Source organism: Micromys minutus (genome assembly GCF_963924665.1).
Source record: "Micromys minutus genome assembly, chromosome: 30".
Classification (NCBI taxonomy): domain Eukaryota; kingdom Metazoa; phylum Chordata; class Mammalia; order Rodentia; family Muridae; genus Micromys; species Micromys minutus.
Genome location: NC_137965.1, coordinates 24640533 through 24653276, shown reverse-complemented (window position 1 = coordinate 24653276; position 12744 = coordinate 24640533). Strand labels below are relative to the sequence as shown.

Genomic DNA, 12744 nt, shown 5'->3' with positions numbered 1-12744 from the left:
CTATGTTCATAATGTTAGTCATAGAAGAGGTAGAAAACCACTGGGACTGGCCTCCTCTTCAGGTCATTCCAGATGTCCCCAACTTTGGATAAAGCATACATATTTTCCAGGAGTGTCTCCTTCATTCGTTCAACAAACAGCCTCAGGTAGAAGAGCAGCAACACTGAGAACACAGAAGACAACCTACTCTCCCTCTGTGTCTCAGGATAGGGAAAGTGTTTCTCCAGAAGAAGCTGGCTCAGAGGTTTAAGGGATCAACTAGAAGCTAGGAAATGCCCTGATGAAGCTGTTTTGCTAATTTTCATCATGAAAGAAAGCTCAACTCGGGCAGAACAGAGTCTCATCCCAGAAATGAGGCACAGGGGACTGTCCAGAGAAGAAACAGCCCAGGTAACTTTGAGCTTTGTCCTATCCAGGTTGCTGTGTGCTGGTTCCTTCTGTATCTCTGGTTCCATTTCCTCAAAATTTTTTCTTTCCTAATTTTTCTAAGTACTTTACAATTCTCCCTCCACCAGAAGCCTTCTCTTACTTCTGGATTTCTCTTTCCATCAGGGACTCAAAATAAAGAATGTACCTCACTCTACAATGTTGCCTAGCTGACCTCTGTGCTTCACCTTGTCTCTTTCTTCCCCTGAAGACAGCTGCATCCACAAGGTGAGGTCTAGAGCACCATCAACTCACGGAATCTTCCCAAGAGATACATGCCCTCGAACATGTCATCAATCATGGGAGATGCTGGAAAATTCTTATGTTCTCAAAAGTAACAAGTTTCATTAAGCCCAAAATTAATAAACAGCAATTTCATCAAATACGTGACTTTCCAGTTGCTGCAACAATGCAAGGGCAGTGCCGAGACAGTGTAAGTTGTGTCACAGTTGAGGTCCTGCAACAGTAGAGGTGCTGAGACATTCGTAGTCCTGCAACAGTGTAGTTCTCTTGACAAGTGAGGTGCTTTAACAGTTTATGTCTTGCAACAGTGCAGGTATTTCATGAGGACGGCACAGTGAATGTCCTATGACATTGGAGGGGCTTTGATAGGTGAGTTCCTGAAAAGGGGAGGTCTTTCAACATGGGAGGGCCTGCAGCAGCGGAGTTACTGCAAAATTAAAGGTCCTGCAAGAGAGGAGTTTCTGAGACAGTGGCAGTGATGGAACTGTGGAGGTCCCACTCTCTTGAGGTGCCTCAACAGTGGATGTCTTTTTCAGCAGACGACCTGTGCCAGTGGAGGTTTCTTCCTGCAATAGTGGAGATTCTAAGACAGTGGAGGTGTGTCATATAAAGTCCTGCCACAGGGAGGTCCTTTGACAGTGAAGGTCCTGTAATAGTGGAGTTTTTGGGGTCCTGGAACATTGGACATCCCGAGACAGTGTAGTTGCTATGTCAGCGGAGTTATGACAGTAGAGGTCTTGCAATAGTGGGGGTGCTGGAGGCATTTGAGGTGCAGGAACAATGGATGTTAAGTGACATTTGAGGACCTGCAGCAGAGGAGTTGAATTTGGGATAGGAAAGGTCCTGGGATAGGGGAAGTGCTGCATACACAAAGTTACTAGGACTATGGAGCTGATTCAAGAGTGAGGTCCTTCAACAGTAGAAGTCTTGTGACAGTGGACTTCCTGAGACAGTAGAGGTGCTGCAACAGTGGAGTTGCTGAATCTTTGAGCTGCTGAAACATTGAGCACTGAAACACTAGAGGTCTTGCAACCATAGAGTTCTGTCACAGTGGAGGTCCTATGGTATTGGAGGTTCTGAGACACTAGTGATCCTGAAATGGATGAGGTGCTTCAAGAGTTGAGGTCCTGTGATAGTGGAGTTTCTAAGACGGCTGAGGTATTGAGAAAGTAGAGTTGAATTTAGGACAGTGAATGTGATGTAACAGTGGAGGTCCCATGATTTGTAGGTGTTGTCCCAGAGACGTGGTCCTGTGCCAGTGGAGGTGCTGGGACAGTTGAGGTCCCTTAACATTTAACATCCTGAAGAACTGGAGGTCCTGCAATATTGGATGTTCTAAGACAGTGTAGCTGAGAACTGGACAGTGGAGGTTCTGTGACATTTGAGGTACAGTGGCAGGTGAGGTCCTGTGACAGTGGATGCCCTTACACAGTGGAGGTGCTATGACAGTGAGGTTGCTGCTACTGTTGAGGTCCAGGGAAAATGGAGGTTCTGCAAAATGGATTTGCAGAGATAGATAGTGGAGGTCCTCAAAACCCTTGAGGGACTGTGACAGTGGATGTCCTTGGAGAGTGAAGGTCTTGTGACAGTGGAGGTCCTGAGGCAGTGGAAATGCTGTGACAGTGATGTTGCTGCTACAGTGGAGGTTGACACACAGTGCAGGTTTGGCAAAATGGATGTGCAGCGGTAGTGCAGCTTTTGGAAACACTTGTGGTGCTGTGACAGTGGAGGTTCTGTGACAATGAATGTCCTCCACCAGTCCAGGTCCTGTAAAGGTGGAGAAGCTGAGACAGTGAGGTCCTGCAACATTGGAGGTCCTGTGATAGTCGAGGTGCTTCAACACATGAAGTCTTCATCTTCAGAAGGTGGAGTGGAAGTTCTGGGACACAGAAGTTCCTATGACAGTGTAGGTCCCGCAACTGTGTAGGTGCTGCAACAGTATAAGTCCTGTAAGTGTAAATACACAACAGTGGGTGTCCAGAGACACTGGAGGTCCTGTAATAATGGAGGTGTTAGGTAGTAAAGGTCTTTCGAGAGTGAAGGACCTGTGACAGGGGTGTTCCTAAAGCAGTAGAGGTTCTGCAACATAGGAGATGCTGTAACAATGACGATGATGGGACAGTGGAGGTTCTGCAACTATTGAGGTGCTGAGACATTGGATGTCCTTAGACAGTGGACATACACAGTAGGAATCTGGCAAAATCTAGTTTCTGAGACAGTGGATGTTCTGCAGCTGTGAAGGTAGTGTAAGTGTGGTAGTCTTTCTGATTTTTGAGGATCAGAAACAGTGAAGGACCAGCAACAGTGGCCAGCCAGGTCTATTTGAGATTCCAGAATTTAAAGTTCCTGAAACAGGGGAGTTCCTGTGACTCTAGAGGTCCTGAGACACTGGAAGTGCTGAGACACTCAATGTCCTCTGACAGAGGAGGTCCTTATGAAAGTTAATTACTGTGACAGTGGAAGACCAGCAACAATAGACAAACTGTGACAAGAGATCGTGAAAATTGGAGGATCTGAGACAGGGGAGTTGCTGCAACACAGGAGGTTCTACAACTGTGGAGGTCCAGTGTCAGTGTAAGAGAATGGACAGTAGCCTTCTTAAACAGGGGATATCCTGCTAAGAGGTCCTCACACTGCTTGTAAAGAAGAAGCAACGGTGCCATCAGAAATGAAGGGGGCAGGCATAATGTTGATGGTCGACCTCCCTTTCATCATCTCACTTTTGCAAGTAACTGAGTCTGAGACAAGATTAAGCCTTGTTACAGAGCTGTTAGGAGTCAACAGTTATACAAATACATCTGAAAGTGTGCATAACTTGTGGAGAACAAACACAGAGAAATATTTAGAAAAATAATAGCAAATAATCAGTTGCTGTCATGGGAACAGAATAGTTCACAGAAACCTGAAAGCAGATAATATCGGTTGGACAAGAGGGTAAAAGTACAAGTCATAGACTTTGACCTTTGAACTCAAATAAACCTTGATCAAATGAGGAACCAGCACTGTGGTGCTTACTTTTTAGGTGCCCTTGTATTCTACCTAGACAAATTTTATGATAGTCCAGAGAATGACTTAGAAATAGTCTGATATTCCATGGTAGTCGGAAAGGTCCCATTTCACTCTACAGTCATACAAAACTGAGAAGACAGGTTTGGCAGGTTTGTATCCTGCCCTTGAGGGGTTTCAGAAGAGTTAGAACACCTGATTACCCATTAGAAGTCAACCACATATATACAGTGACAGTCACAGTTGTGATAATGAAACCCAAATTGAAGGAGGACAGGATGGCGGTCCAAAATACCTATGAGGAACTGATGCTTCTCATGCCAAACTCTGGAATTGTGTAAGGAATGTAATGTATTGAGTTTCAAGAGCAGAATATGAAAGATTCTATACATAAACGAAAATATAGTCAGACCATGGCATCCAACTGTTTTCCATCAGGCAGAGTATAGACTGAGCTGCACAAAATAGGTTAATTCAGTGAGGATAGTTATAGATCCATTTCACAGCCTTGATGGTGCTGCTGCATTTCTAGAATTGAGAAGCAGTAGAAGGCAGCCCACCTTAGGTACATTGGAGTCATCCTCCTCCAACGGCCTAGTTTCTTCCTATGTTCATAATGGTAGTCATAGAGAAGACAGAAAAGCCACTGGGCACGGCTTTGTTTCAGGCCACTCTAGATGACACCCACACAGGACAAAGCATACATAAATGCAAGGAGTGTCTTCCTACAATCACTCAACAAGCAGCCTCAGGGAGAAGAGCAGCATCAAGGAAAACACAGAAGACAACCTATTTCCCTCTGTGCCTCAGCAGGGGGTAAAACTGACCCTAGTAGGGCCTGGTCAGAGGATATAATGGATAGAGTACGAAATTAGAAAATGCCCTAATGAAGCTGTGTTACTTCTTTTCTCAAAGAAAAAAATACCATCTGGGCACAACTGAGTCTCTACCCAAAAATGAGGCAGAGGAAGAACTTCCAAAGAATAAGCAACAGTCAAGGCCTAGGTACATTTGTACTTTGTTCTACATAAGTTGTTCTGGGGTGGTTCCTCCTTTGTCTCTGGTTTCCATGTTCTCTAAAATTGTTATCTTCTTAACTTTCTGTAAATACAGTATGACTCTTCCTCCGTTGCAATCCTTCTCTCCATTGTGGATTACAACTCTACCTGGCAGAATTTCAATATGACTGATGTGTACCCCACTCTCCAGAGTTGTCTTGCTGACCCCATATCTTTACCTGAACTGTATCACCCCAGAAAGACAACAGCTTCCACAAGGTAAGGACCAGAGGGTTATTTGCTCATGGATATTTTCTAGGGACTACAGGTCCTAGCACATGTGACTATCAATTACAAGAGATGCAGAAAAAGTATTATGGTTTCAAAAGGAACATCATATTTCATTAAGTCTGAAAACTAATAACCAGCAATGGCTTAAAAATAATTAGGGGATTTGCTGCAACAGTGCGGATTCTGATAGAGTAATCCTGCAAACACAGGGGAACTGAGATATTGAAGGTGCTGTGACATTGGTTATTCTCCAGCATTGTTGGTACTGGAAGAATCAGGGTCCTGAGACAGTGAAAATGAAGCTGAAAATGTGGAAGTCCTGTGAAAATGCAGGTGATTCAAGAGTGGATGTTCTAGAGCAGTTGAAGTCTTGGACAGTAGAGGTCCTGTGCTAGTGGAGGAGCTTGGAAACTGCTTTACAAATACACATAGAAGTTTGGCTACCTAAATTTGGAAAAAGCAGGGAAATATCTTGCAAATAGCAGCAGCTATGATCTACTGCCATGGACACAGAATAGTTCACATGTACCAGAAACCATGTAATATTATGCTGTATAAGAATGGAAAAGACAAAATCATCAACTTTGACCTTAGTACCCAAGTTCAACCAGGACAATGCTGAACCAGCATTGTGGTGATAAAACTCTTCATGCTCCTGATCTCTTCATAGGAAAAACATATAATGGTCCAAAGAACCACATATGGATCTTAGAGTAGATTTATATTTTATGGTAATTAAAAAGTTTTGATTTGACTCTGTCTTCAAAGAAGAGCTGAGAATACAAGTGGTGGCTGGTATGTATCCTGCTCACTGTGAGGTCTCAGAAGACCTGGAAGTCCTGGTTAGCCTCTTAATGACATTCTACCCCAGATACAGGACAACAGTCACAGATCTGATGCTGATGCTGCTAGCAGTCAATCATAGGAGCTGCAGAAAATTTTTTTATGTTTTCAAAGTAACATTCCATTCCACTTAACCTCCAATCTAATAACCACCAATGCCTTTGAAAAAGTTACAGAAGAGTTGCTGCAACAGTGCAGACACTGGAGCATTGCAGGTACTGCAACATTAAAGGTCCTCAGACAATGAAGATGAGACTAGGAAAGTGGAAGTCCTGCAACAATGCAGGTGCTGCAATAATGGATGTCCTGCAACAGCGGAAATACTTGGACAGTTGAGGTCCTGATTACTGGATATACTTGGACAGTGGAATCCTGCAACAGTTGAGCCTTTGCAAAACTAGCATTCCTGTGATTCTGGATGTAATAAGACAATGGAAGGCCTGCAACAATGAAGGTCCTGTGTCAGTAGAGGTCCTGCAAAAGTCTACTTGTTGTCAGAGTGAATGTCCCTTGGCAGTGGAGGACTTAAGCCAGTGGAGGTTTTGGGACATTGGAAGTCTGTAACAGTTGAGTCCCTGAAAGAGTGCACTTGCCCCAATATTACAGCTCTTCCAACAGTGCAGGTCCTGTGTGACCTGGCTTGCTGGGAGAGTAAATGATATAGGACAGTGGAGATCCTGTGTCAGTTATGGACCTAGAACATTTGAAGTTCTGCAATATTGGAGTTCCTGAGACAGTGGAGAAGAGCCCAGGACATTTGAAGTCCTGCAAAAATGGAGATGCTTGAATACTACAGGTTCATAAACAGTGAATGTCCTGAGACACTGGAGATCCTGCATTAATGGATGTGTTTGTTTAGGGAAGGTCCTTGAGAATGTTGTTCCTGAGACATTGGAGTCCTGTGACAGTGACCGGCCCGTAACAATTAACATCTTTCAACAGTGGTAATCCTGGAAAAGTGGAGGTCCCCAAACAGTGGTTTTGCACTGACAGTGCAGGTCAAGTGATAGTAGACATTTTGTGTCTGTAGAGGTCTTACAAAAGTCTTGTTGCTGAGAGAGTGGATGTCCTGAAACATTAAATGTCCTGAAACACTTGAGGTGCTGCAACAGTGAAAGTCCAGCTACAGTGAATATCCTGAGCCAGTAGAGGTATTTCAATTAGGGGATTTGAAACAGTGGAGATGACTGACACTGAAGATCCCACCTCAGTGAAAGTCCTGTGACATTGGAGATGGTGGGACAGTACAGGCCCTAGAACAGTAGAGATAATGCTTCATTGGCTGTCAAAGTGCTTGTGAAGAAGCAGCAGTGTGCCAGCTAATAAGACAAAGGCCGGGACCATGATGATGGTTGACCATGCCAACCCCATTTTGCATCTCCAACAATTGAGTTCCAATAAGAGGCTGGAGCTGGTAGAGTGCAACAGTTTTACACCTCCATCAAAAGTGTGGCTACCGAGAGCAGGACAAGGACAGGGGAACATCTTGAAAATAAGAGCAACCATGAGCTACTGTCATATCGCAGAATACTCACAGGAGCTTAAAACCGATAATGTTACCTTAGAGTAGAATGGAAAAGTCAAAATCATCAAATTTGGCCTTAGAACAAAACATGAACCAACTCCAGATACACACTTACAAAAGCAGTTACAAAGGCAGTATGCAAATTTCCCTAACTGTGGGTGGAGATGTCACCCCCTGGGGTGAAGTCTATATCCTAAGGTAGCTAAAAGCAGGAACAGGAACAGGTTTGCAGTAGGCTTGTGACTGGGCATTAGTATTACAGAGGAAGGTGTGTTTTTCCAAAGCCTAGGTATGTGAGTGGGCAGTTCAGGTAATCCTTAGCTGATATGAGGTGGGATAACTCTCAACACAAGCCCTGTGTAGAACTGAAAACTCTCAGTCAACACCATGCAATTATGGAAGCAATGTAATATATTGGGTTGCAAGCCAAGATAAAAAAGATTTTTTACTTAAAAAAATTTAACCAAAACATGGCCCACAGCTGCTTACTGCAAAAGCAGGCTATCCATGTGAATGTCTGCTTAGCCCATGCTTATCTAGTGAGTCCAGTGAAGGCTTCACACCTTACCCTTCATGAGGATTATGCTTTCTCTCTATGACTGAAGAGGATTGAATGTCAACTGATTGTAGTCACATTAGACTGAAATAAGTCCAATGGTCTAGTGTCTGCCTATGTCCATGAGGCTAGTCACAGAGGAGGCAGAAGAGCCACTGTGACTGGCCTTCTCTTTATGGCACTCCAGATGTCAGCCACACTGGGCAAAGCATAATATTGCCAGGAGTATCTCCTTCCTTCAGTCGAAAAGCAGCCTCAGAGAGAAGAGCAGAAACAATGAGAACAGAGAAGCCAACCTACTCTCCCTCACTGCTTTAGTAGAAGTCTAGCTTAAGTGGACATGATGTACCAGTAGAGGTCCAGCAGTTGGTGGTTTTGAGACAGAGGAGGTGGCTTAACAGCAGATGTTTTTCCTGAGTGAATTTAAAACAGTGCAGGTGCCAGAACAGAGAGGTCCTGCTACAATGGCCATCAATGTATTTGTAATGGAGAAGAAATGGTACCAGAAGGTAATGAACATGGCAGAGATGATGTTGATGGTTGACCAACCAAACATCATCTTGTTCTTCCAAGTAATTGAGACCATAACAAGAGCATAGGTTTGGAACTTTGGTTGAGAAACAACTGATTTACAAATACATCTGAAAGTATGGCTTCCTAGGGTAGGACAATACCTAAGTAATACTTATGCAAATAATAGTAGTCATGAGCTACTGTCATGGGCACAGAATAGTCACACATCCTGAAAAGAGAAAATACTATGTTTGATAAGAATATAAATTTCAAAATCATCAACTTTGGCCTTAGGACCCACCTCGAACAAGGGCAAATGTTGCCTTTGATCTTTTCCTAAGCAAAAGTTACTGGTGGTCCATAGAACCACATATAGACCTTAGGAGTAGTCTTATGTTTTGTGGTAGTCATAAATATCATATTTAACTCTGTTGTCATTCAAAAGCTGAGAATACATGCTGTGCCATGTTTATCCTTCCCATTGTGAGATGGCATTAGAGTGGGAGGTCTCCTTAGCCACTTAATTAGAATCAACCCCAGATATAAGCCAATAGTCACAGATGTGATGATACAACATGGTTTAAATAAGAATGGTAAGTGTTCACACCGATATATTTCAAGTCAGACCCTGAAATTGTGGAAGCAATTCTGGGTTCCAAGCCAAGATACAAAATATTCTTTATATCAAAGAAATCTTAACAGATCATGACATTGTACTTCTTGCTGCAATGGCAAATTCTCCAGGTGCATGGCTGCACAACCCAGGCTAAGCCACTGCGTCCAGTTCTGGCTCAGTTCTATCTCTTCAATGCTGCTGCTGCTACTACTGTTACTTTTTCTCTATGACTGAATAGGAGAAGAATCAGCCCGCCCAAGGCAATGAAACTCGTCATCCTCCAACAGTCTAGTTTCTGCCTATGTCCATAATGTTAGTCATAGAGGAGGCAGAAGAGCCACTGGGACTGGCCTCCTCTCAGGCCCCTCCAGATGGCCCTCACTGCACAAAGCATACATAGTTGTCAGGAGTGTCTCCTGAATTCAACAAGGAGCCTCAGAGAGACCAGCAGAAGCATTGAGAACACAGAGGACAAACTACATTTCCTCTTGTCTAAGGAGAGGGTAAAACTGACCAAGTAGTGGTAGGCAGAAGCCATAACAGATGGACCAAGATATTAGGAAATGCCCTGATGAACCTGTCTTGCTGCTTCTCATTAAGATTGAATTGAGGCCTGTGGGAGAACAGAGTCTCTCCCCAGAAATGTAGCAAACAGAGGTCTCCATAGAATAACAGAAGACACAGTCCAGGTACCTTTGTACTTTGTCCTACTCAGATTGTTTGTGCTGGTTCCACCTGGATCTCCTTTCTATTTCCCATAATTTTTTTCTTCTTACTTTCTCTAAGCACTATATTATTAATTATCCACCCCAAGCCTTCTTCCTCTTTGGGATTTCTCCTCTGCCCAGCAGGGACTCTTTATGACTATGTGTACTCCACTCTACAGAGTTGTCTTGCTGTTCCCATACCTTCTCTTGGACTGTATCTCCCTGGAAAGGCAAGAGCTCCCACAAGTTGAGTACTAGAGGGTTAAGGATTCATAGATTATTCCATGGGCTACCAGTCCTCGCTCACATGTCCATCAATCACAAGAGCTACAGAGTCAATTCTTATGTTTTCACAATAACATCACATTCTCTTGAGCTTCAAAAATGATAACCAACAATGTTGTTGAAAAACTGATAGTGGCGTTGCTGCAACAGTTCAGATCCTGGGACAGTATGGGTTCTGTAACAGAGGATAAACTGAGATAGTGGAGGTACTTCCACATTGGATGTCCCGCATCACTGAATATCCTACAATTTCGGAGGTCCTGAGACAGTGGAGATGCAGCTTGGACAGTTGATTTCTTGCAATACTGGAGGTCCTGCAACATTAGAGGTCATCCAACAGTGTATGTCCTGAATCACTGGAGATCTTGTTATATTGTATGTGCTTGGGCAGGGAGTGAGGGTCCTTTAAGGCTGGAGGTTGTACAACAGTGGAAGTCCTGGGACAGCAAAGATACTAGGATAGTGGTAGTCTTGCAACAGAGGAGGTCCTGTGTAAATGAACATCCTGCAAGAGTGGACATCCTTCAAAACTGGTGGTCCTTCGACATTGGTGAACTTGCAATGGTTGAATTCCTGAGACAGTGGATTTGCACTCATAGTGTAGGTCTGGCAACAGTGTATAATCTGTGTCAGTAGATGTCAAGCAAAGGTCTAATTGGTGAGAGAGTGGGTGCCCTGAGACAGAAGAGGTCCTGTAACAGTGGGAGTCTAGCTGTAGTACATACCCTGTGCTAGTAGAGGTCAAGAAAATTTGAGTTAATGAGACAGTGGAGGTCCTGCAATATTAGAGGTTCTGCAAAAGTTCAGGTCCTTAAACTATACAACTACTCCAACATTGGACTTCCTGCAACAATGTTAAGTCCTGTGAGAGGTGAGATGCTGGAATAGTGAAAGTTATGGGACACTGGAGGTCAGGACACAGTGAAGACGCTGAGACACTGGAGGTCGAATGGCAGTAGAGGTGCTTGTAACAGTTGAGGTGCTGTGAGAGTGGAAGACCAGCAACAGTGGATGTCCTGTGTTAGTAGAGTTTCTGAAAATTGTAGCTGCTGAGACAGTGGCGGTCCTGCTATAGTGCAGGTCGTATGTCAGTGATGGTTGTGACAGTGGAGGGTCTGAGACACTGGAGGGCTTTGTAACAGTTGAAGTGCTGTAAAAGTGGATGTCCTGGGTCAGGAATTCATGTGCCAGTAAAGGTCTTGTTTTTGGAGGATTTGATACAGTGGAATTGTCTGACAACAGTGGTCCTACTACAGTGGAGGTCCTGTGAGTGTGGAGTTGTTGGGACAGAAAGGTGCGGGGCAGTGGATGACCTGCTACACTGGCCAGAAAATTGCTTGAAAAAAAAAAAAAGCAATGAGGCAGCCAGACATGACCACAGCAAATATAATGATGAGGTTCGACCACTACAGCACCATCCTGCTTCTCCAAGTAATTGAGTGTGAGACAAGGCTCTGCCTTTTTATGGAGCTGGTTAAAGGTTAACAGCTTTACAAATACTCCTGAAAGTCTGGCCACCTAGAGGAGCACAAGGTCAGGTAAATATTTAAATAAATATTAGCAGCCTTGCTCTACTGGGATGGGCACAGCATAGCTCACAGGGCCCTGATACCATAATATTGTGATGGACAAGTTTGGAAAAGTCAAAGTCATCAAATTTGGCCTTAGTACCAAGTTAATCAAGGGCTAAAGCTGAACCAGCAATATGGTTTCTAACAACTTAAGGGCCTTAAGAGGATGATTATATTTCATGGTAGAAAGAAAAGTCCCATTTGATTCTTTTTATAAACAACAGCTGAGAAGACAGGTTGTGACCAGAGTTTACCCTGCCCACAGTGGGGTGTTAGAACAGACAGTGGATCTGATAGCCTCTTAATGATAGTCAACACAACACCAGTTATACCCTGACAGTCACTGAGGTGATGATGTATGCCTGAATCCGGAAGACTGGAAGTGGTTCCCAAATCCAAATGAGGAACTGATCCCCCCATGCCAGATGCTGCATTTGTGAAAGCAATTGAATATCTTGTGTTTTGAGACCAATATATTGATCATTACATCAAAGAATATAAACCATCTCATGGCATTATATTGCTTAGGGCAAGGGCAGGCTTTCCAGTTGCATGGCTGCACAACCAAAGCTCAGTGGGTTTAGTTATAACTTGATTCCTGCCCATTGCTGAAGTCACTGTTTACCCTCTAGGACAAAATAGGAGTGGAAGACATGAGCTCACCCTGTGCACATTGGACTCGTCATCTTCCAATGGTCTAGTGTCTTTCTGTGGACATAAATATAGCCAAAGAGAAGACAGTAGAGTCAATGGGCCTCACCTTCTTCTCATCAGGCTGCTCCGGACAACACCCACACTCAGCAAAGCATACGTACATGACAGGAGTGTCCCCAGTAGTCATTCAACAAGCAGCCTCACAGAGAAGAACAGCAGCAATGAGAACACAGAAGACAACCTACTATCCCTCTTTTTCTCTTGAGAAGGCACTACTGTCTAAGAGCAGCAGCCAGCCCAGGCTTTATAGGATGAACCATGAAGTTGGGAAACACCCTGATGAAGAATTTTTGCTACCTGCCATATAGCAGGGGACAGGCAGGGCAACAATTCCAGCACCAATGGCAATGAAGCATTGTTAGTCTCATAGTATACTAAGATGGTTGCCACATTCCATTTCTGATAGGAGTGCCTTAGCTTTATGAATGTCTCTGACCTGGAGCCTCATAC

The 12744-nt window shown here is 43.9% G+C and overlaps 1 protein-coding gene across 1 annotated transcript in view; it reads left to right on the top strand.

Annotated features, from left to right (window-relative positions):
- Positions 1–2410: 2410 nt before the first annotated feature.
- Positions 2411–12744, top strand: part of LOC308439834 (NACHT, LRR and PYD domains-containing protein 5-like) — a gene marked incomplete at both ends in the record, with an annotated part of 116108 nt that continues 105774 nt past the window's right edge. The window contains 2 exons of the mRNA XM_080941747.1: positions 2411–2575; positions 4789–4952. Of these exons, the coding sequence (XP_080797873.1) occupies positions 2411–2575; positions 4789–4952 (329 nt within the window). The remainder of the gene's footprint in view (positions 2576–4788; positions 4953–12744) is intronic.